Here is a 22,995-nt window from a genome sequence, read left to right on the forward strand (position 1 = left end):
GACGAAATACTGATGTGACCGTTTGGAAGGTATTGCCACCGTCCATTACCTAATTTACCCAGTCGTCTTAGAAGAAGAGACTCACAGTGATCTAGAGTAGATAGTTCAGGCAGAGTGTGTATTAAAGCAAATAGCTATTTGTACTTTCGGGACCAAACTACTGTAAACCTGCGAGTGGACGTCGATAAAAATGATTCTTATCATTGTGGGAATAAGGGCTGTGTTATATTGTTAAAAAGCAAAGCGTTTTCACCGTGATGTTTCGATTGCTGGTCCCCTCATCGCATCCAGCTGAGATCTATATAGAGAAAAGTAGTCGTGGTAATAGCCAGGCTTGGGATAGGAGTAAACATCCTACCCTCGTCAATAAACATGGTAGACGTTAATATTGATAAATGGTGCCACTATACTCCTTTAAGATTAGAAAATAATGATGATAATTCCAATGGTGTTAGCAATGATAAAACCTAGAAAAAGAGCAGAACAATAAATGGCTGTTTTGTTATAAAAAAACATAGCAAAAAAAATGAGTCGAACAAATTATTGATTAGAGTTTAGATTACCAGTTTTGTCATGATCATGAGAATGGTAGTCTCAAGCTCTCTGAATGACCCTTGTTCTAGCTTCTTTTTGAAAATGATGAATAAACTGAATGTAACATAAAGATTTGAGAACAATGATCTTACAGTAAATTGTATATGAAAGTGAAAATCTTCCAATTTTCATCTAAATATTTGTACAATATACGGATATAATCAATAATTCTCTGTGTGAGACTATCTATGTATAGGCCTACAGATTCATCCACCTAATAAGGCCATGACTTAAAGGAAAGGCCTTGGACAAATGTTTTAACACTTCCACCAGGGAGACAAACCACAAACTGTTTTTTGAAGATTTCAAGCCTCCATATTAGGTTTCAATCAACAAGACTTTCCTGTCTGAACACATCCTGTGTACTTATATAAGGTGAACGGGATATTGATGCTTTCCAAATGATGGAAAACAAAGAAAACATCTGAAACTATCAACAAATGGGTGGCCTTGAAAGAAAAAAAAATAGAAGTAATGGGATAGTAGAGAAAAAAAATTCTATTGAGTTCCTGTAACTTTCAAATTACATTCAGTCACATATATGTTGTTATAACGCTATTATTTGAATGTTGCGGTAGTTTGATCGACAAGGATTATTTTGATTTTCGTCACGAATGATGGAAGATGATCTTCAGATGTTTTTGCAGGTGCATAAACAATAGATGGACAGATACATTACTTCTGATGAAATACAAAGATTCTAATTTCTGTGGCAAGATTTATTTCCATGTTCATGATGTTATTCGATCTACAAATCTTCACAAATTGCATGACTGTATATACTGCTGTTTAATTTTAGAATGTTAGTGTAAACCAGTTTCTCCTCTACAGAAAGCACGTTTTAACAGTGACTAAAAAGAAAAATGTGTGGTTTACTCTGTACAGGTGAGGCATAAAAAGAAGAAATACCTGCCTATACAACAACAAAAAAAAAAAGGGCCCTATAAGGAACATTGAAAACGTTAGTAAAGAATTCAGATGATCAGAGAGCTACGAGAACTGAAATGATAAAAAGCAACGTTGCCAGTAAGCAGGTACTATCAGCAAAACTGAAAATGACTCAGAGTCGTTTTCACAATCGTATGGCATCAACATAATCCTTGATTGGTAGCATCTTGTTGATGTTGCACGAATCTTGACAAATATTCCTGTAAATTGACATAAAAATGAATAGGCCGATGTAAAATGCAACCAGCCATGAAAGGCTGGTGGACAAAGGGGTGCGGAGAGCTGTAGTGACATACATTCAGTAACATACACTCAGTGACATACACTCAGTGACATACACTCAGTGACATACACTCGGCGACATACACCCAGTGACATACACTCAGTGACATACACTCAGTGACATACACTCAGTGACATACACTCAGTGACATACACTCAGTGACATACACTCAGCGACATACACTCAGTGACATACACTCAGCGACATACACTCAGTGACATACACTCAGTGACATACACTCAGTGACATACACTCAGTAACATACACCCAGTGACATACACTCAGTGACATACACTTAGTGACATATTACACTCAGTGACATACATGTACACTCAGTGAAATACACTCAGTGACATATCAGTTACATACACTCAGTGACATACACTCACACACATACACTCAGTGACATACACTCAGTGACATACAAACATACAAGTACACTCAGTGACACACACTCAGTGACATGCACTCAGTGACACACACTCAGTGACATACACTCAGTGACATATCGCCAGATGAATAATCTATGAGAAAGAGTATTGAGGGATATCAATATCATAAACAACTTCGGTTATATTAATGTTTATTCTGCACACGATGTTTTTTTATGGTCAGTCACAACACTTATTTATTGGTATCAAAACAAGATTGTACATAGATGTATAATTTCTAGATTGATGTGGATTGGTTTTCATGATAAAGGGAGCGATTGGTGTCTAAAGTCTTTGGTGAGGGATCAAAATGAGCAAGCGGTAGAGGGAGCCATAGAAGGTATTCGCGCCACCACGGGGTCTTCTTCGAAATGTGTGTAGGAAAAAAGAATAAAAGCAATTTTGTATAATTTTGAAAGCAATGAAACATAGTCTGATTTCACTGCACGTACAACATTTGTTTTTATTGCTGTGCTTTGATTTGCTTCCATATGAAACATTGTGACTTGAATATTACGCACACACACACACACACACACACACACACATACACACACACACAATCATGTTATACATAATTGTCAGGGCTCAACTCAAACCTTTTCTTAAAGCCTTTCCTTTATGCAAGTAGATTGCTCACTTTTTACATCATTACTTACCCAAAGTCAAAACTATAAAAAGTAAAGCATGTTTTCTTAAACCTCATACACTAGGATGTTTTTAATACATTTAAAAGATTTCTTGAATGTTGAGTTGCAAGAATTCTGATTTATCATGAACTTTGACATTTTCGCACCAAAGTATAATAGAACAGACTTGTGGATAGCATGCATTATGATTTTCAAGTACGTCTCCGAACATATTTTGACACCATTTTTATTCATTTCATCTTCTATTTTTTTTTAAAGGGAAAGACTGAAGAGGAGGGAGCCCTGGTTTTGATGTTCGTGATTCTGATGATGAAAAGTATTTGATAATTCTCGAGCAGGGTGCACAGCTCTGTAATCAGGGGAATTCCTCGACGCCTGGCTCTGAACAATTACGTCGGTATAGTGCGTCTGCGCTAATTACCAACGACGCCTTCCCACCGTCAAATCAGACGAACTGATGAAGCGTGTAGAATCGTATGTGAAACCGTTCTCGCAATATAAAACAGGTGTCCTTCTTGAGCAGGATGTTTATTTATATTTATGTCATTTTTTATTTAATCATACTAAAATACCTTAAGGACTACTGATAAGATTCAAACCACCGGTTCTAGGAGGAGGGAGGGGAGAAGGGTAGATGTGAGAGGGGTAGGGGGAGGAAGATGACGAGTATGCAGATTGTCTGCTAGGAGGGGGGAGAAGGGTAGATGTGAGAGGGGTAGGGGGAGGAAGATGACGAGTATGCAGATTGTCTGCTAGGAGGGGGGAGAAGGGTAGATGTGAGAGGGGTAGGGGGAGGAAGATGACGAGTATGCAGATTGTCTGCTAGGAGGGGGGAGAAGGGTAGATGTGAGAGGGGTAGGGGGAGGAAGATGACGAGTATACAGATTGTCTGCTAGGAGGGGGAGAAGGGTAGATGTGAGAGGGGTAGGGGGAGAAAGATGACGAGTATGCAGATTGTCTGCTAGGAGGGGGAGAAGGGTAGATGTGAGAGGGGTAGGGGGAGGAAGATGACGAGTATGCAGATTGTCTGCTAGGAGGGGGGAGAAGGGTAGATGTGAGAGGGGTAGGGGGAGGAAGATGACGAGTATACAGATTGTCTGCTAGGAGGGGGAGAAGGGTTGAGGTGAGAGGGGTAGGGGGAGGAAGATGACGAGTATGCAGATTGTTTGCTAAGAGGGGGAGAAGGGTAGATGTGAGAGGGGTAGGGGGAGAAAGATGACGAGTATGCAGATTGTCTGCTAGGAGGGGGAGAAGGGTAGATGTGAGAGGGGTAGGGGGAGGAAGATGACGAGTATGCAGATTGTTTGCTAGGAGGGGGGAGAAGGGTAGATGTGAGAGGGGTAGGGGGAGGAAGATGACGAGTATGCAGATTGTTTCTGTGATCACTAGACAGACAAGAAAGTGACACATGCAGGTAAAATATGACTCAATTTGAATTTTATTACTACTTGTCGACATTAAATGTCAAATTATTACAGTGTACAACCACAACAATCAATTTCACTTTTTCCTCAGATTACTTTTTTCCCGATCCCTGTATTAGTAATCGAAGCTGCATAGGCCTACACAACATACATAGCATGGTCGCTCATAAGCTTGCACCACAATCTTAACTTATGTACCGGTGCATATGTTATCTCAGCTCAATTCGCTGCTCTTGAACTGCCTTTGGCATCAAGACGGCTGGCACGTACGTTTTGCTGTTCCGGGCCGTCAACACCTCAGCACTAGCTCTACTCCTTACCCATAGGTCTACAGGTCTACAGGTCTACAGGTCTACTTATATGTCTACAATAGTCGCGTTGGTTTCTTCCTGGACTCACGCAAGCTTCGCTTTTTCGGGTAATGATGATTAGCCATTGTCATTACCTCGTGAGACTTGATTTCTTCTTGTAATAAGACTGCGGATGTACGTTCTGTCTGCCTTCATGTTTGTCTGTTTCTTTATTGGAAATATTCATAGTATATTTTGTGTGTGTGTGTGTGTGTGTGTGTGTGTGTGTGTGTGTGTGTGTGTTGGTGCGCATGTTGTTTCCATGTGGTCGTCAAGCCTCAGATGGTGCAGACGGCACAGGTGAGCTCGTAACCATTGACATACGGTCCGCATGGCATCCCGCCCCCAACGAGACAGCGGGACTCCACCATGTAGAAGGCGCCACCGTCTTGGCTACCAGTGGTCCCTGGCACGGCCGTCGCGTTTCCGTCCATACAGATGAATTCAGTCTTCTTGTGAGTGTAAAGTCCTGACATTAGGTAGCCTTTGTACTCCAGCCGCCATTCCTGAGAAGGACACACGTTACGGCCCGGTATCATGAGCTTCGTCAAGCGGTTTGGCGGCGCTCGGCATACGGCGCATGTTGGCGTCTGGTCGTGTAGTTCTTGGTAAACCGGCGCCGTGTTTGTCTCGAATTCAGTGGAGTACAGCAGACCTCGTTTGGCGTGCCCAGACGTCTCAAACTGGTCATAGATCGGCTCCATTGGCATACACAGGTAGTTTGAGCCGCTGCCGTCATGCGTTGCATACGCCCCTGCCACTGAGCCTACAGGAGATGCGAGAAGGAAGGAGAATTAGATCCTGAGAAAAATGGTCTTTTGATTCGATGGAAATGTGAGTTAATCCAAATCTGTTTTGTGTTAAGTGTCGTCCGCGTCATCCTAGATATAGGCTGAATTTCACAGTTGCAACGAAAAACCTGCCGGCACAATCGTAGGATTGTCGACATGGTCTCCGTTTTGAGACTCTGAAGTTTAGAGAAAAAAAAAAGCATCGAGCAGAATATGAACCTCTATGTTCTGTTCAGAGACCTAACAAAGGCATTCGACACTATCGGCAAAGACGCACTATGTAGAATCCAAATATTCTTATGACACTTGACTGCTCGGCAAAGTCCACCATACTTTAAATATCACTTATCAGTCTGTTTCATGAAAACTGGAAAAGTTCTTTCAAGTTATGTTGTGATAAACCGTACAAAAATGCCGTCCTCAACTGAGTGTTTACCCTAGATATATCGTTCAACCTCTTGTTCACACAAGTCCTGTTTCATGCTGTTACATTAGATAGCTACAGATTAGATGATCTGAGGCGTCTTGCCGCAACTGAGACAAGTGTGCTTGAGAGGTTTATTCCCAAAAGTCTGTTTGCGGATGATTGTGCTTAGATGGCCCACGAAGAGGACCACCTATAGGCTATCGTCAACAGGTTCTCGGGAGCAGAATCTCGGGAGGAGAGAAGCCCTCTTCCGTCCCACAACAAACACTTTTCCCTGTCAGCCAAGCATCAATATCAATGGAACACTGCTGAAGAATACCAACAGCTTTAAACACTTGGGCAGTACGATCTCCAGTGATGGTAGGCCTACTCTGGACAACGTAATCGCAGCAAGCGATCAGAGATGGCTAGCCTGGCAGTTAGAACACTACGTACCAAAATCTTACAGCACAAGAACGTTCGACTCTAAAGACCAAATTCGAGGTGTTTCCCTCTCGACCAAACTCAAGGTATACAACCCAGTAGTCCTTTTATCTCCTCTCTTTGATTGGGAAACATGGATCCTGTACCTCAGATTGTAAGTACCAAAAAGCCGGAACAATTCCACATGCGCTCTCTGCGGTCCATCATACCGTTGGCAAGATCGCATTACAAATCAAAATGCTTGGACAGAGCCAACCAACTCGCATCGAAGCCAATATCCTCCAGCTCAGCTTCGTTAACGTTGGTCCAGTCATGTCATTCGCATGAAGACTCGAAGACCCCCTCGTCACCTCTTTTATATATAGGGAGCTGACACACCACGGTAGTCGCAGACAAGGCTGTCCCAAAAAGCGGTTCAAAGACACCCTCAAGGCCAACCTAATATGGGCAAATCTACGTCCCATGAACTCGAGACTGCTGCTGCATACATCGTCATATCGCCGGTGAGCCCTTACAAGGAAGGCTGTAACTGCCTCTGAAGATACCGCCACCAACGCCTTGCAGCTGCTCGAGTCAGACGGCATCAACATGCATCTACCTGTCTTCCAACCTAATGCATGTCCGCCTCCAGTTTGGGGCTACGCAGCCACATGTAGACACATCAACGAGGACACAACGCCTAGTCTTTCTCGGACTTCGACAGACAACCAAAAAGAAGAATTGTTAAGACCCTCCATAGAAAGATAAAGATATACTAGACGTGCACATTCGTGGTCGATCAAGTAGAGAGAGAGAACGATGCACGCCACTTTCTTTACCAAGATAACCTCTTTTCTTCCGATAGTGCGCTACAGCCTGAGCATGGATGTTCTCAATCAAAATTCATCTACGAGCTATGATAAATTCATGTAACTCTGATAAGCACAAGAATTTAATGCCATGACAAACCTAATGTTAAAACAAAAGTAGGCGATCTCACTTAGTTTTATTATGAACAATTCTTCCTCAGGATTTGCCTGGATTGATACACGAGTATTAGAGTTTGGCGAACTTACCAGTGTAGATGAGTTCTGCTCCATCCGAGCAATTCGATTGTCCCCAGTGGGTGTAGATAACTCCCCCTGCCGTCAAAGATACGAATGGAGATAAACTTTGTGAATGACTGGAGTTGTTGCTACCCACACAAGTGCATGAATAAACTAAACTTTGAAAATAAATAGGTATAAAATTGAAGACAACTAAAATGTGAGGATAATTGGTCAATGTTGGGTTTAGAGTCACTGGTATATCGTATAGTGGTTAATGGTGAATGATTGTATCTAATGGTATGTGATGGTAGATAATGATGTTCGATAGTTTCAAATGTTATTCAGAGGTATGTGATGTGGAATGGAATACAGTATACTGGTCGTATTACTGTGATGGTAATCATCTGGTAGTTTCATGATCAGTACGTGATGGCTTGCAATCGAGTCGAAGTGATGGTGACGAATAGAATCTGAGTGTGGCTAACTCTGTGTGTGCGATGACAGGATGGCTTATGTAACGGTGATGGCATATTATGATGTGTGATGGTTGCTGATAGTATAATTATTGTTGCAAATAGTATAGCGGCAAGTAGAATTATGGTTTCTGACGGAAATTAATGGTAGGAATGGGAGAAAAAAGTCCTTCCGTTCTGTGTTTAGGAAGGCATTTAATATACCTCTATAGGTCGGCTATTCTTCCTTCAATTATTCATTATCATCATGAACAACATTGATAACAATACAGATGATGATGGCATTAGAGATGATTTAGAATGCGCCATTTCTATCCAGTAAGAATTTGTGCCGAGGCCAGCAAAATATGACTAACTCGTATATTACACGCTGTTAAAAAAAGAAAAGAAAAGAACGTTTCATGTGATTCTACACATTTCTAATCAACCGTCAAATGTCATTAGCCTGATACTCTGTATAGCATAGAATTGAATGGTCCAGCTGGCTCAATTATAGTACTAAGTACTAGTATCATGCGACTCTTCGATGAGTTGGTATAAATTGTTGAAGAGTATGAACGAGTGTAACTCCTAGTATAACAGATACTACACTTTTGGGTATGATTTCATTTCTGTTGTTCTGCCCTCACCGGTGGCACCATGAGAATCATTGGTCGTGTATGTCGTAGAGAGGGAGCTGTCTACATTTCGTCGACTCCGACGAAGCTTGGTGAGAAGACCTTCACTGACTTCACGAACAGGCGGTGAAGATACCATCAGCTCGGATGATTGATTTTCACCTTGGGCACCTCTCGATGACTGAGGCAAAATGAATAAAAACCATTCTAATTATATCTCAGCTAACATTACTTTCACATTGATTTGCGGCATTTATTGTATTGATTTTGACCTTTAATCTATTTGAACGGACGTGACAATACAGGGTTTAGAGGAAGATATAGATACTCATCACATCTCGAGCGACGAACAAGAGTTGTATCATGCGCAACGGGAAATAGCAAGATTCAATAAAATGCCAAGGACTCCAGTTATTATACGCAAAGCAAAAATTTTACTATCTAAACTGAATGATCCAAATTCCTTATTTTCAACAGACGCGAAAACATTGATGACTGAGGAAAAATACATAATACATATTATGTTAAATAATCATATTGTAATTATTTATTTAATTTGAGCACAACACAAAAGTGCTTTATTTCCCACAACCAGTAAGACATAAGCAGTGTGATAATGTGCTGTACTAGAATTGGATGCTGGTTATTTGCATAAACATTGATTCCAAACTAAAATTGAAATAGCTTATAAATTCAGCATGTGTACGACGACGAATGATAGCAAGTATACGTTTGCATTTTATTTTTCGGAATACAGTAAGGGAGACGGGAGAAAGAGAGAGAACGTATGTTTTTCAGTGTATCTCTCAAATCCTAACCTCTTTTCGTTACACTCCTTTTACTTGCAACAAAAGCGTATTTTCTTTCTTTTAGTATATCGCTTCAGTGGAATTGAATTGAATCAGCCTCCTCTGTTTTTGTTTTGTTTTGGTTTTGGGTTTTTGTTTGTTTGTTGTTGTTGTTGTTTTTGTTGTTTTTTTTTGGGGGGGGGACATTTAAGGTTTCTTCCACAAATGACTTCATAGTCACATGACAGAGAAAACTTTTTCCTTTACTTTCTTTTGATTGGAAAGCAATGTTTGTAGAAGAAGCTTTGAATAACCTCGAGTTTCTCCATCTTTACAGTCTACTGTCTCCCTGGCCACATTCCTTTCTTCAGCGAAGAATGAAAAGGAGAATGCCGCACAGATCAAGGGCGAAGAGAGAGGGGGGTGGGGGGGGGGGGGAAGAGGGTGGAAGGCGGTTAATCTACCTGCAAACTTTGTATCACTCGTAGCATTCTTTGGAGCTCGGCGACTTCATTCCGGAATTCCTGCAACAAATCTCTCACTGGCTGCTCTGTATCGCCATCTATTGATTGAAGTATGATGAATAAAGGTCGTCATGGCAACTTGACATGGTCACGTGAGTAATCATAAAAAGGGTTCAAATCATTGCCATGAACTTTGATCTTGAAAGTTCAGGCATTAACTAGTGTTAACTATAGATATCGTGGCTCGAGCTATAAGAAATAATAGAAACGACGTTCAAGTGGTTAATGAAAGTCAATATATCATTCCAATCTACGTAGCGAAAACGAGTGTAGCATGTACACTATACATGGCCATATTCAAAATTCAAAATGTGATCTAGAGAAAGATGTAGGCTTTAAGCTTACACTATGACGTAAAGTGCAAAGAATGTCGTAACTTCTCCGTATTTGTCATATCACATTGATTGCCGTACAATATTTCAGTCAAGGTCAGTAAATTGCTCGTGATTTGATTTTTGAAATTGATGTTGTTGGGCTCTTTCTCTTTACAGACACATTCAACTCATGCGCTGCGTATTAATGAATACGACAGAAAAGGAAGAGGAAAGAAACATAATTGGCAAATAGAAAGGAAAGGAATAAGTTCTTGGTGTTGTAATAGTAATGTACAAATTTGACAGTGACCAATGTCACTTTTCGGGGAGAATATACGTTCTCTATTTCTATTTCTATTTCTATTTCTATAATTATTGTAAAACCTCCATTCTTGAGTCTGTTTGAGCTCACTCTTTTTTACAGGTTTGATTTTGAGATAGATTTGGTTTGATTAAAGAGGGTGCTTATAATTATGCCATTTCTCTACTTACATCGTTTGAGTTTATCTTACAATAATTCAACTAAATGTTATGCGATACAGTACTTGTGTGGTAACCCAATGCTTAGAAGTGTTAACAGCAAATTCAGAGTGTGTGTTTAGAACTTATTGTGAATCGTGTAAAATGTTTCATGAGAGATTTATGGCATATACTATGACTGTAAACTACCGACTTGAGCGAAAGACTTTGTCATGGAACAGATATATGAAGAAGAAATTGAAAGACCATTATACGATGAATCAAAAAGTAAACGTGTCGGCTATATAATGGAAGATGACTTACCTTCTGCAGGAGGCGGTGTTGTCATGGTGACCACTAAATGTCCTCCTACAACCAGGAAGGAGAAAAGGGTCAAGACAAACCTCATCGTCACAAACTCCATTTTCAAAGTCTGTCAATGTTTAGGACCTCACCGTCCGACGAGTTGTTATCATTCTCTGGTGAAGAAAAGTTACAGTTTTATCTTTTTATATCACCTAGATGATGACTTCAGGTTTATCTGGACCTACAGGCGCCGTGTGTGGGTGGCGGATCGAGGTCGGTCAAGGTCGGGCTTTTAGTGGGACTGAACTCTGATTGGTCACTCGAGGGGAGGGGAAATTCCCTTCTCGTTTTCCCTTTTAACCATAGTGATAAACATCACGCAGACAAAAGGGAACTTTGATTCCAAACGTTAGTCCTGTTTTGGATATATGACAGTGATAAAGCAGATTTGGAAAGTTTAATCCACAGTTACGCCAACGGGAAACCGGAAGTAGGCTGACCTAGGCCGACAGGGGAAAGTTGATGAAAAAAAAAAAATCTTGTCACTGTCGTACGAGTTTACCGACCATTATTATTATGGTTTGCAAATGTAAGAGAGTAGACACAGGATAAACAAAGTTTTATGACAAGTAAATCAGTACTTAATTTAATAGTAATGCTTCATAAAGATTTTTATTTCCTTTTTATTTCCTTTTTATTTGATAGCAGTAAAAAGATAGTAAAAAAGATTATGAGCACAAACATGCGGGAAAAATAACAACGGCACTCTCATCTGATGTGTCTGTCGGTCGGTTTTTATAGCATGTGTGTGCGTGTGTGTGTGTGTGCCTGTTTTTCATTACAGTATTTTAATTTCTTGCTCAATCACCAAGTTCATGTACGATTGGTTTTACCGGACGGTGCTTTGATGGGGCGGCGAGGCTGTCGAAGTGTGAATGTAAATCTTATCCTCCCTTTTCCGATGACGAAAGACTGATGTGACCGTTTGACAGGTATTGCCATTGTCCATTGCCTAATTTACCCAGTCGTCTTCGAAGAAAAGACTCACAATGATCTAGTGTAGATCGTTCAAGCAGAGTGTGTAAACAGATAGCCATAATTTGTACTTTCGGGACCAAACTACTGAAAACATCCGAGTGGACGTCCACAGAAATTATTCTGATCATTGTGGAAATTAGAGCTGTGTTATATAGTTTAAAAGCAAAACGTTTTTCACCGTGATGTTTCGATTGATGCGCCTCATCGCATCCAGCAGAGATCTATGTAGAGAAAAGTAGTCGTGGTAATAGCCAGGCTTGGGATAGGAGTAAACATCCTAGTTACCGTCGTCAATAGACATGGTAGACGTTGATATTGGTTAATGGTGCAACTGTATACTCCGTTAAGATAAGAAAATAGTGATGATAATTCTAATGGTGTTAGCAATGATAAAACATTGAAAATGAATAGAACAGTAAATGGTTGTTTTGTATTTTTAAAAATGCCAAAAATAAGTGGAATAAATCATTGATTAGAGTTTGAGATTACAAGTATTGTCATGATCATGAGAATGGCAGTCTCAAGCTCTCTGAATTACCCTTGTTCTAGCTTCTTTTTGAAAATGGTGTATAAATTGAATGTTACATGAAGTTTTGATACAATGATCGTACAGTGAATTGTATGTGAAAGTGAAAATTTGCCAAATTTTTATCTAAATATTTTGTAAAACATACGGATATAATCAATAATTATCTGTTTGAGACTATCTATGTATACGCCTACAGTTTTATCAACCTAAGTATTATGGCCATGACCTGAAGGAAAGGCCTTGGACAAAGGTTTTAACACTTCCACCAGGGAGACAAACCACAAACTGTTTATTTTATTTTTTTTTTAGGATTTCATGACTCCATATTAGGTTTCAATCAACAGGACTTTCCTGTTTGATCACATCCTGTGTACGTTTATGAGGTGAACGGGATACTGGTGTGTTTCAAATGAGGGAAAACAAAGAAAACGATAGGATAGTAGTGAAAAAGTTCTTATGGGTGTATTCTATTGAGTTCAACCTTTAAATTACATTCAGTCACAACTCTGTTATCATAACACTATTGAATGCTGCGGTAGTTTGATCGACAAGGATTATTTTGATTTTCATCACAAGTGATGGAAGATGCCCTTCAGACATTTTTGCTGGTGCATAATCAATAGATGGAAAAATAAATTACTTCTGATAAATGGAAAGATTTTAATATCTGTGGCAAGATCTATTTTCATGTTATTCGATCTACAAATCCTCACAAATTACATAATGACTCTAAATACTGCTTTAATTTTAGAATATTAGTGTAAACCAGCTTCTCCTGCAAAGAAAGCACGTGTTAACAATGACTAAAAAGAAAAATGTGTGGTTTGCCCTTTACAGGTGAAGCATAGAAAGAAGAAAGACCTGCATGTACAAAAGAAAAAGACCTTATTGAAAACGTCACTATATGGTAAAGAATTCAGTATATCAGAGAGCTATGAGAACTGAAATAATAAAAGGTTACGTTGCCAGTAAGCGAGCATTATCAGCAAAATTGAAAATGATTCAGTGCTGTATTCACAATCGTATTGCATCCGCAAAATTTTTGATTGATACCATCTTGTTGATTTTGAACAAATCTTTACAAATTGACATAAAAACGAATAGGCCTATATAAAATGCAACAAGCCATGAAAGGCTGGTGGACAAAGGGGTGCGGAAAGCTGTAGTGACATACTGTAGCGTAGCCGGAGAGCGGTCCAAGAGCCTTAATTCTTGTGTCTACAGGTATAATGTGTACTATGTGTAGCAGCACATCAGCACCTTATTCATATAGCTCTCATATGCAGCCTACATGTATCTCATACACCACGTCTATATACGTGCATTCGGACTCACTAGGCGCATTAGAAACCCAGGCATATCATTCTCCCAATCAACCATACAGCAACCCATTCACAGGGTCTAGTATTACAGACTACCAGTTGCAAGAAGGAGGCTGGTGTGGAAACGACAGTCCAAAATACGGTTCAGTGCAGCATTGCTATATTATGTTTCCTGCTGTTACAACCAATGGTTTTCTCTGCTAAGCTCTGTGTGGTTCCCCATTAATTCTATAGTTTATTACCAAAAAGGAGAGAGAGTGCTGTGGACCCGCACTTACCCCCCAACCCAACTGAAAACTTGTGCAGTGAGCTCGCAGTATTTATACCCTCTCGAGCCAGGGTCACGTGACTTATCCTTTCTTATTAACCCATCATGTATCAACATGAATTGGAGTACTATACTACCCTACTTCTATGACTTAATATTTTCTGAGCCCTTTTCCCTAGGGCTTCTGGCCTTTTCCCCTACTTTGGACATCATTAACCTTGGTTTCTGTACAGGGTGTATCAGAAAACTATAGGGTGTTCCAAAACCTTCTATACAATTTCTCCATTGGAAATGCACGGGGGCAAACTCTATGGGATTTTTACACATGTTCAGAAATTAAGGGCATGAGCCGCATATTTTAAAGGTGCCCTATCGCATTTTCGCCACAATACACTCAGTGACATACACTCAGTGACATACACTCAGTGGAATACACTCAGTGACATACACTCAGTGACAAACACTCAGTGACATACACTCAGTGACATACACTAAGTGACATACACTCAGTGACATACACTCAGTGACATACACTAAGTGACATACACTCAGTGGAATACACTCATTGCCCATACACTCATTGACATACACTCATTGACATACACTCATTGACATACACTCAGTGACATACACTCAGTGACATACACTCAGTGACATACACTCAGTGGAATATACTCATTGACATACACTCAGTGACAAACACTCAGTGACATACACTTAGTGACATACACTCACTGACATACACTCAGTGACATACACTCAGTGGAATACACTTAGTGACATACACTCAATGGCATACACTCAGTGACATACACCCAGTAACATACACCCAGTAACATACACTCAGTGACATACACTCAGTGACACATCAGTGGCATACACTCAGTGGAATACACTAAGTGACATACACTCAGTGACATACACTCAGTGACATACACTCATTGACATACACTCAGGGACATACACTCAGTGGAATACACTAAGTGACATACACTCAGTGACATACACTTAGTGACATACACTCACTGACATACACTCAGTGACATACACTCAGTGGAATACACTTAGTGACATACACTCAATGGCGTACACTCAGTGACATACACCCAGTAACATACACCCAGTAACATACACTCAGTGACATACACTCAGTGACACATCAGTGGCATACACTCAGTGGAATACACTAAGTGACATACACTCAATGGCATACACTCAGTGACATACACCCAGTAACATACACTCAGTGACATACACTCAGTGACACATCAGTGACATACACTCAGTGGAATACACTCAGTGACATACACTCAATAAAATACACTCAGTGACACATCAGTAACATGCACTCAGTGACATACAGTACACTCGGTACCGTAACATACACTCAGTGACATGAACTTGGTGACATACACTTAGTGACATACACTCAGTGACATACACTCAGTGACATACACTCGGCGACATACACCCAGTGACATGAACTCAGTGACATAGAATCAGTGACATACACTCACACACATACACCGTGGCATACACTCAGTGGCAAGCACTCAGTGGTATATACGCTAAGTGGAATACGCTAAGTGACATACACATCAGTGACATACACTTAGTGACATATTGCCACCTGAATAGACTATGAGAAAGAGTATTGATGGATATCAATATATAAACTTGGGTTATGTCAATGTTTATTCTGCACACGATGTTTTGTTTATAGTCAGTCACAACACTGATTTATTCGTATCAAAACAAGAATGTACATACATGTATTATATGTGGATGGGTGTGGATTGGGTTCCATGGAAGGAACGATTGATGGTCTTTGGTGAGGGATCAAAAAGAACTAGCGGTAGAGGGAGTCAGAGAAGGTATGCGCGCCACCATGGGGGGGGGGGGTCTTCGAAGTGTGTCAAAAAAAAATAAAAGCATTTTTGTATAATTTTGAAGGTAATGAAACATAGTCTGATTTCACTGCTTGTACATTTGTTTTTATTGCTGTGCTTTGATTGCTTCGATATGAAACATTGTGAATTGAATATTACACACACACACACACACACACACACACACACACACACACATATCTATATATATATATATATATTAACAGGGCTCAACTCAAACTTTTTATTAAAGCCTGCCCTTCATGCAAATAGATTGCTCACTTTTTATATCATTACTTACCCAAAGTCAAACTATAAAAAGTAAAGCATTTTGCTCTTAAACCTCATACACCATGACGTTTTAATATATTTAAAAGTTTTCTTGAATGTTGAGTTGCAAGAATTATGATTTATCATGAACTTTGAAATTTTCGCATCAAAGTATAACAGAACAGACTTGTGGATATTATGATTTTCAAGGACGTCTCCGAACATATTTTGACACTCTTTATTTCTTCTTCTTTTTTTTAAGGAAAAGACTGAAGAGAGAGTTCTAGTTTCGATGTTTGTGATTCTGATGATGAAGGTACATGTATTTGATCATCCTCGAGCAGGATGCACAGCTCTGTTTTTTAAGGAAAAGACTGAAGAGAGAGTTCTAGTTTCGATGTTTGTGATTCTGATGATGAAGGTACATGTATTTGATCATCCTCGAGCAGGATGCACAGCTCTGTAATCAGGGGAACTCCTCGACACCTTGCTCCGAACAATAACGTCGGTAATGCGTCTGCGCCAACTGGCAACGATGCCTTCCCGCCATCAAATCAGACAGGCTGATGAAATGTCCGGAATCGGATATGAAACCGTTCTCGCAATATAAAACAGGTAGTCCTTCTTGAACAGGATGTTTATTTTTGTCGTTTTTATTTGATCATACTTAATACCTTAAGGACTATTAAATGAGATTCAAACCACCGGTGCTCGGAAGGGAAGGGAGAAGGGTTGAGGTGAGAGGGGTAGGGGGAGGAAGATGACGAGTATGCAGATTGTCTGCTAGGAGGGGGAGAAGGGTAGATGTGAGAGGAGTAGGGGAGGAAGATGACGAGTATGCAGATTGTCTGCTAGGAGGGGGGAGAAGGGTAAATGTGAGAGGGGTAGCGGGAGGAAGATGACGAGTATACAGATTGTCTTTGTGATCACCAGACAGACAAGAAAGTGACACATGAAAGTAAATGACTCAATTTGGATTATATTACTACTTAAAACATTAAATATCAAATTATTACAACCACAACATTCGATTTCACTTTTACCTCAGATTATTTTTTCCCCGATCCCTGTATTGGTAATCGAAGCTGCACACACAACATACATAGCATGATCGCACATAAGCTTACACCACAATCTTAACTTATGTACCGGTGCACATGTTCTCTCAGCTCAACTCGCTGCTCTTGAACTGCCTTTGGCATCAAGATGGCTGGCATCTTATGCTGCTCCAGGCCGTCAACATCTCAGCACTAGCTCTGCTCCTTACCCATTATGACAGGTCTTCAGGTCTACTCATAATAGGTCTACAATATTCGCGTTGGTTTCTTCCTGGACTCACGCAAGCTTCGCCTTTTCGGGTAATGATGATTAGCCATTGTCATTACCTCGTGAGACTTTTATTTCTTCTTGTTATAAGACTGCGGAAAGACGTTCTGTCTGCCTTCATGTTTGTCTGTCTGTTGGAAATACTCATTGTATATTTGTGTGTGTGTGTGTGTGTGTGTGCGTGTGTGTGTGTGTGTGTGTGTGTGTGTGTGTTGGTGTGTGTTGGTGCGCATGTTGTTTCATTTTGGTCATCAAGCCTCAAATGGTGCAGACGGCACAGGTGAGCTCGTAACCATTGACATACGGTCCGCACGGCATCCCGCCCCCAACGAGACAGCGGGACTCTACCATGTAGAAGGCGCCACCGTCTTGGCTACCAGTGGTCCCCGGCACGGCCGTCGCGTTTCCGTCCATACAGATGAATTCAGTCTTCTTGTGTGTGTAAAGTGCTGACATTAGGTAGCCTTTGTACTCCAGCCGCCATTCCTGAGAAGGACACACGTTACGAGCCGGTATCATGAGCTTCGTCAAGCGATTTGGCGGCGCTCGGCACACAGCACATGTCGGCGTCTGGTCGTGTAGATCTCGGTAAACCGGCGCCAAATTTGTCTCGAACTCAGTGGAGTACAGAAGACCTCGTTTGGCGTGCCCAGACGTCTCAAACTGGTCATAGATCGGCTCCATTGGCATACACAGGTAGTTTGAGCCGCTGCCCGTGTGCGTTGCATACGCTCCTGCCACTGAGCCTAAGAAAAATTAGAGAGGCGAGAAAAGATTAAAGAATTAAACGAGAAGAAGAAGGAGAAGAAGGAGGAGGAGGGCAGAGCGGAGAGATAAAGATTTGGAAGAGGAGTGAACAAAATAAAAAGAAACTTAAAAGATAGAATAGAGGATGGAGGAGTTGATCTCTTACTCTGCTGGGGGGGGGGGGGGAAATGAGAGTGTAGGGCCCGCTATACATCATCTAAAGAGTTAAGCCCCTTCCATGGAAAGGGATACTTCACTCTGATATCATGCTACCTTGTTCATTCAGTAGAACTTTGGATATACGCGTATCATGAAAATGCACAAACAAAAGAAAGTCGTAATTTATTATGGGAAATTGATTCCGCAATCACCATTAGTCATTTAGTGGCTTTCTCTTCACATACATCGTAGCCATGCCAAGACCATTTATTGGCATGGGTTTCAAAGGAAGACATAATTTGAATTTTTTTTAAGTCTTCCTTATCCTGGAGGTCCCCTTTATCAGGAAAAATTCCTTGCATCCCAAGATTAACTTGTCCTGGATTGATACATGAGTAATAATAAGTTTGGCGAACTTACCAGTGTAGATGAGTTCTGCTCCTTCCGAACAATTCGGTTGTCCCCAGTGGGTGTAGATAACTCCTCCTGCCGTCAAAGATAGGAATGGTAATGATCTAATTATGTGATTGACCGTGGAACTGCTGTCCACCCCCCCCCCCCCAAAAAAAAGAAGAAACAATATACGAACACAAAAATGAACGAAACGTAAATACAAAATGAGGATAGTTACAATTGATTACAATGCATGGGACTGAGCGAAAAATTACAATGAACAGTTTGTTTTACTGAAATACATAATAACGCATTTCAAAGCTTACAAGTTGTTACACTTGTATTAGAAATAAAAATCATGCGAACAGCATAGGCCTGATGATTCCTTTGTTTAAAATGCTCAGTGTATTGACCCTCAAACTAAATGGTAAAGTTCTAAAGAGTGTATTAAAGTTATGTATTGATTTCTGTGTGCAGAGCCTATCCGTGTGTTTGTTCTTCTGCCCTCACCCCTGGCACCATGAGAATCATTGGACGTGTATGTCGTAGAGAGGGAGTTGTCCACATTTCGTCGACTCCTCCGAAGTTTGGTGAGAAGACCTTCGACAGGCGATGAAGATACGGACGACTGTAGTTCAGCTTGGCTGCCTCTCGATGACTGGGGCAAAATGAATCAAACATAATCCAATTATTTCTCAGTTAACATGTATCTTTAGCAAATTACTTTCAAATTGATTTGTGGCAATTATATATAAAATGATATTTTATAGCCGGTACAAAGGTTTAGACCAGAAATCACTGGTAACCAAATCAGCCAACATTTTATAGTGATGCTAATTCAAACTAAGTATTCATTGCTACATCTTCTTTCACATAAATTCTTTTAAGATTTCGCCAATATACTTTGACTAGGGTGGGAACAAATTTTATTCATTGAAATTGAAAAGGGGAGAGGGAGAGTGGGGGTGGGAAGAATAGTCTATCGTACCTGCAAACTTTGTATCGCTCTTCGAAGCTCGTCTATTTCATCCCGAAATTCCTGCAACATCTCACTCACTGTCTGCTCTGTATCGCCATCTGTGGATTGAAGTATGATGAATAAAGGTCGTCATGGAAACCAGACAGGGTTACGTGATTAACCAAGAAAGGGGTCCATCACGTGATCAACGCTTGATTAAAGCTTGATATCGAGATCGTATAAGGATTCACCAATGACATCCTGTCTCGAGCCATAAGAAGATTTACAAGGCTCAAAAGCACATTGAAAGCGAGATGCAACATTTGAATGAAAATCAGGATACACCTATTATGATTATATATATATACATATATTATATATATATGAAGAGTTTGTTTGCAAAAACCGATAAGTCCATATTTGCCAAATGAGGATGTTTGCGATTAAAGGGGATGGCTAGTAACCGATCAGTGGGAATCAGTAGGAATGCTGAGGCATGATTGTTCAAATCCTTGTGGGATTAATTAAGAGTACATTATATATCTACTGTAGTGTGAAAATTATTCGCTTCAGAACGGTCTCATATTCAAGTAATGTGCAGATTAATGCCCCGTCACTGACCAGGCACGCTAACCTGGAAACATTAAACTGCACATTACTTAAATATGAGACCAGTCTGAAGCAAATAATTTTCACACAACAATAGATATATAATGTACTCTTAAATGAATCCCACAGGGATTGGAACAATCATCCTCCAGCATTCGCATTGATTCCCACTGTTCAGTTACTAGCCTTCCCCTTTAAAGGTCAAGAAAAATAAAGACAATAATAAGAAAATTTTTGCTTCTTTTGACCATAACTTCAAAAGTATACCTTTATATGTAGTGACCAATGTACCATTTAAAAGGTATTATTGTGTACTTTATGACAGAGATCGTACTTCAAAATCTTCAATAATGGACTTATCGGTTTTTGCAAACAAACCCTTCAATTATATACTAACCTATAGAGGGGAAACGAGTACAAGACGGCGTTCTAAAGTCAAACCCGCAATTCGAAACTAGAGGTAGCAGGGGCAGATTGAGGAAGTTCGTAAAGAGAGGGCGCCTTTACAAAATTAAAGGGGGGCGCACGCACCCCCCCTTTTTTTTTTCTTTTTGTTTCTTTTGGTTTAACAAGCCCCCCCCCCCCCCCCTCCGATCCTCCACTGGGTAGGGCTTACTGCACAGCTTTTCACGTATGACATAAGGTACGAACACTGTCGTAAATTTACAAAATTTCAAACATCACACTGATTTCCGTAAAATATTTTGAGTTTAGATTACTCATGTGCTACTAATTGAAAATGTTGAAAGATCGCCTTTCCATCACGGGTCGTGGGTTTGGGTCTCACCAGTATACGTAAATTGTTTTGAATTGTACACTGTGATCACATCAAAATAACAGCTATACAACTTGCATTTACATTTTTTTTTTTACTTTTTATACATTTTTTTAGATGAAAACGAAGTCTAGATGACCAGATAATGTCACTAGGCTAATATGATAAAGGGTTGAATACGTGTAATGCACCTTATTCTATGCGAACCTTCGATTCCTTTTAAGAAAAACAAAAAGCGAAAAGAATCAATTCGATGGAGTTCTATGGAGCCGATCATTACGAAGTCCGAAGCCAACCCTTGTTTGAGAATACGAGTTCATCCCTGAGATCATCACCTCATCAAGTTGTAAAGTTTAACAATGGTCAATGTCACTCTCCTCGATAATTTTAATATGAAAATTGCGAGTTCTCCATAAAAATAGTTCTTTTTATTATTTTGAAGCCATCACTATTGTGTCTATTTGAGTTTATTCTGTGCAAAATGGTCTCTTTTACCATGGATTTGACTTTTACTTTAAAAAAAAATTATTGATTTGTCAGTATGTAAGAAATTTTACCGTATGTAAGAAATAGAGCTTTGTGACCATCTATTTATCTATACAGTTGTGGTTATATGCTCTATTACTGCATACTGGATGTTTATCATCAGTTCTATCTACTGCACATTGGTTTGGTTCCTTGATACATTCAGTTTCTTTAGAACAGGCTGCTGATAAGTCATTTTTTCTATTCACAACTTTTGAGTTCACTTCTTTTTTATTTTTAGTTTTAGAGGACAAATACAGAATATCATGTGTTTCGGCTGATTCTAAATCACGTAAAATATCCTGTATGAAAGACTTTTAACATGAGGAAATAATCGTATAACCTTAGATTTTTCAAAAATAAAATAAATAACAAATTGCAAAACGTTTGCACTGAAATACAACTCACATCCAACTGGACCCCATGGAAGACCAGCTTAACGTAGCTGAATATGGGCTACCCAGCCATCTTCTCAGATGGAAAATGAACAAACAAACAAACAAATAGACAAGAGGTATAACAGCTACCGTGGCATATGAATGAAAACTACTGATTTGACGGAAGACTAATGGAATATATCTATAAGAAGAAGAAATTAGAAGACCATTGTCAATAAAAAGTGATTAAATGAGTCTAACTAAAGGTGACTTACCTTCTGCAGGAGATGGTGTTGTCATGGTGACCACTAAATGTCCTCCTACAACCAGGGAGGAGAAAAGGGTCAAGACAAACCTCATCGTCACAAACTCCATCATCAATTCCTCAAAGTCTGTCAATGTTTAGGACCTCACCGTCCGACCAGTTATCATTGTCTGGTGAAGGAAAGTTATTTACCTTTTTATATCACATAGAGGATGATTTCAGGTTTATTGGACCTAACTAGTGTGGTGTGTGGGTGGTGAAGGTCGATCATGTTCAAAGGCAAGGTAGGACTGACCTCTGATTGGTCTCCTTGTTACGATGGGAATTTCCCTTTTCGTTTTCCCTTTTAACCATAGTGATAGACATCACGCAGACAAAAAGGATTTTGGTTCCAACTGATAGTCTTGTTTTAACACCTGATAAATGTTTCGAACAGTCTGACCCAGTTCAGATAATAAGAAAGCGGAAGAAGGCTGACCTGGACAGACCAGTCCGAGTTTATCCACCGTGTAAGCTATAGCATGGTTTGCTGAGAAGAAACGGAATAAACAAACATCTTATATCACAAGTGACTCAGAGCTTAACTCTTTATTGTTATTGTTGTTAACTAATATTGCAATGGATTGAAGAAGAGAGCAATTAAAAAAACGAGAAAATGATTAAAAATGAGACGATGATAAATGCAAAGTAGTTGGGATATTCATATCGTGTAGGA

The 22,995-nt window shown here is 39.9% G+C and overlaps 1 protein-coding gene and 1 pseudogene across 1 annotated transcript; both read right to left on the minus strand.

Moving 5' to 3' along the window:
- Positions 1 to 4,958: 4,958 nt before the first annotated feature.
- On the minus strand, positions 4,959 to 11,000 carry LOC140236071 (uncharacterized; annotated as a pseudogene).
- A 6,730-nt stretch (positions 11,001 to 17,730) lies between these two features.
- LOC140236050 (uncharacterized) lies at positions 17,731 to 22,429 on the minus strand. Its single transcript, XM_072316024.1, has 5 exons — positions 22,291 to 22,429; positions 19,760 to 19,848; positions 19,282 to 19,429; positions 18,799 to 18,864; positions 17,731 to 18,218 (listed from the first exon to the last, which is right to left on the minus strand). The coding sequence occupies exons 1-5, from the start codon at positions 22,391 to 22,393 to the stop codon at positions 17,731 to 17,733; spliced, it is 894 nt and encodes a 297-aa protein (XP_072172125.1). The 5' UTR covers positions 22,394 to 22,429.
- Between the last annotated feature and the right edge of the window lie 566 nt (positions 22,430 to 22,995).

The sequence above is a fragment of the Diadema setosum genome, chromosome 12, assembly GCF_964275005.1.
Source record: "Diadema setosum chromosome 12, eeDiaSeto1, whole genome shotgun sequence".
NCBI classification, from domain to species: domain Eukaryota; kingdom Metazoa; phylum Echinodermata; class Echinoidea; order Diadematoida; family Diadematidae; genus Diadema; species Diadema setosum.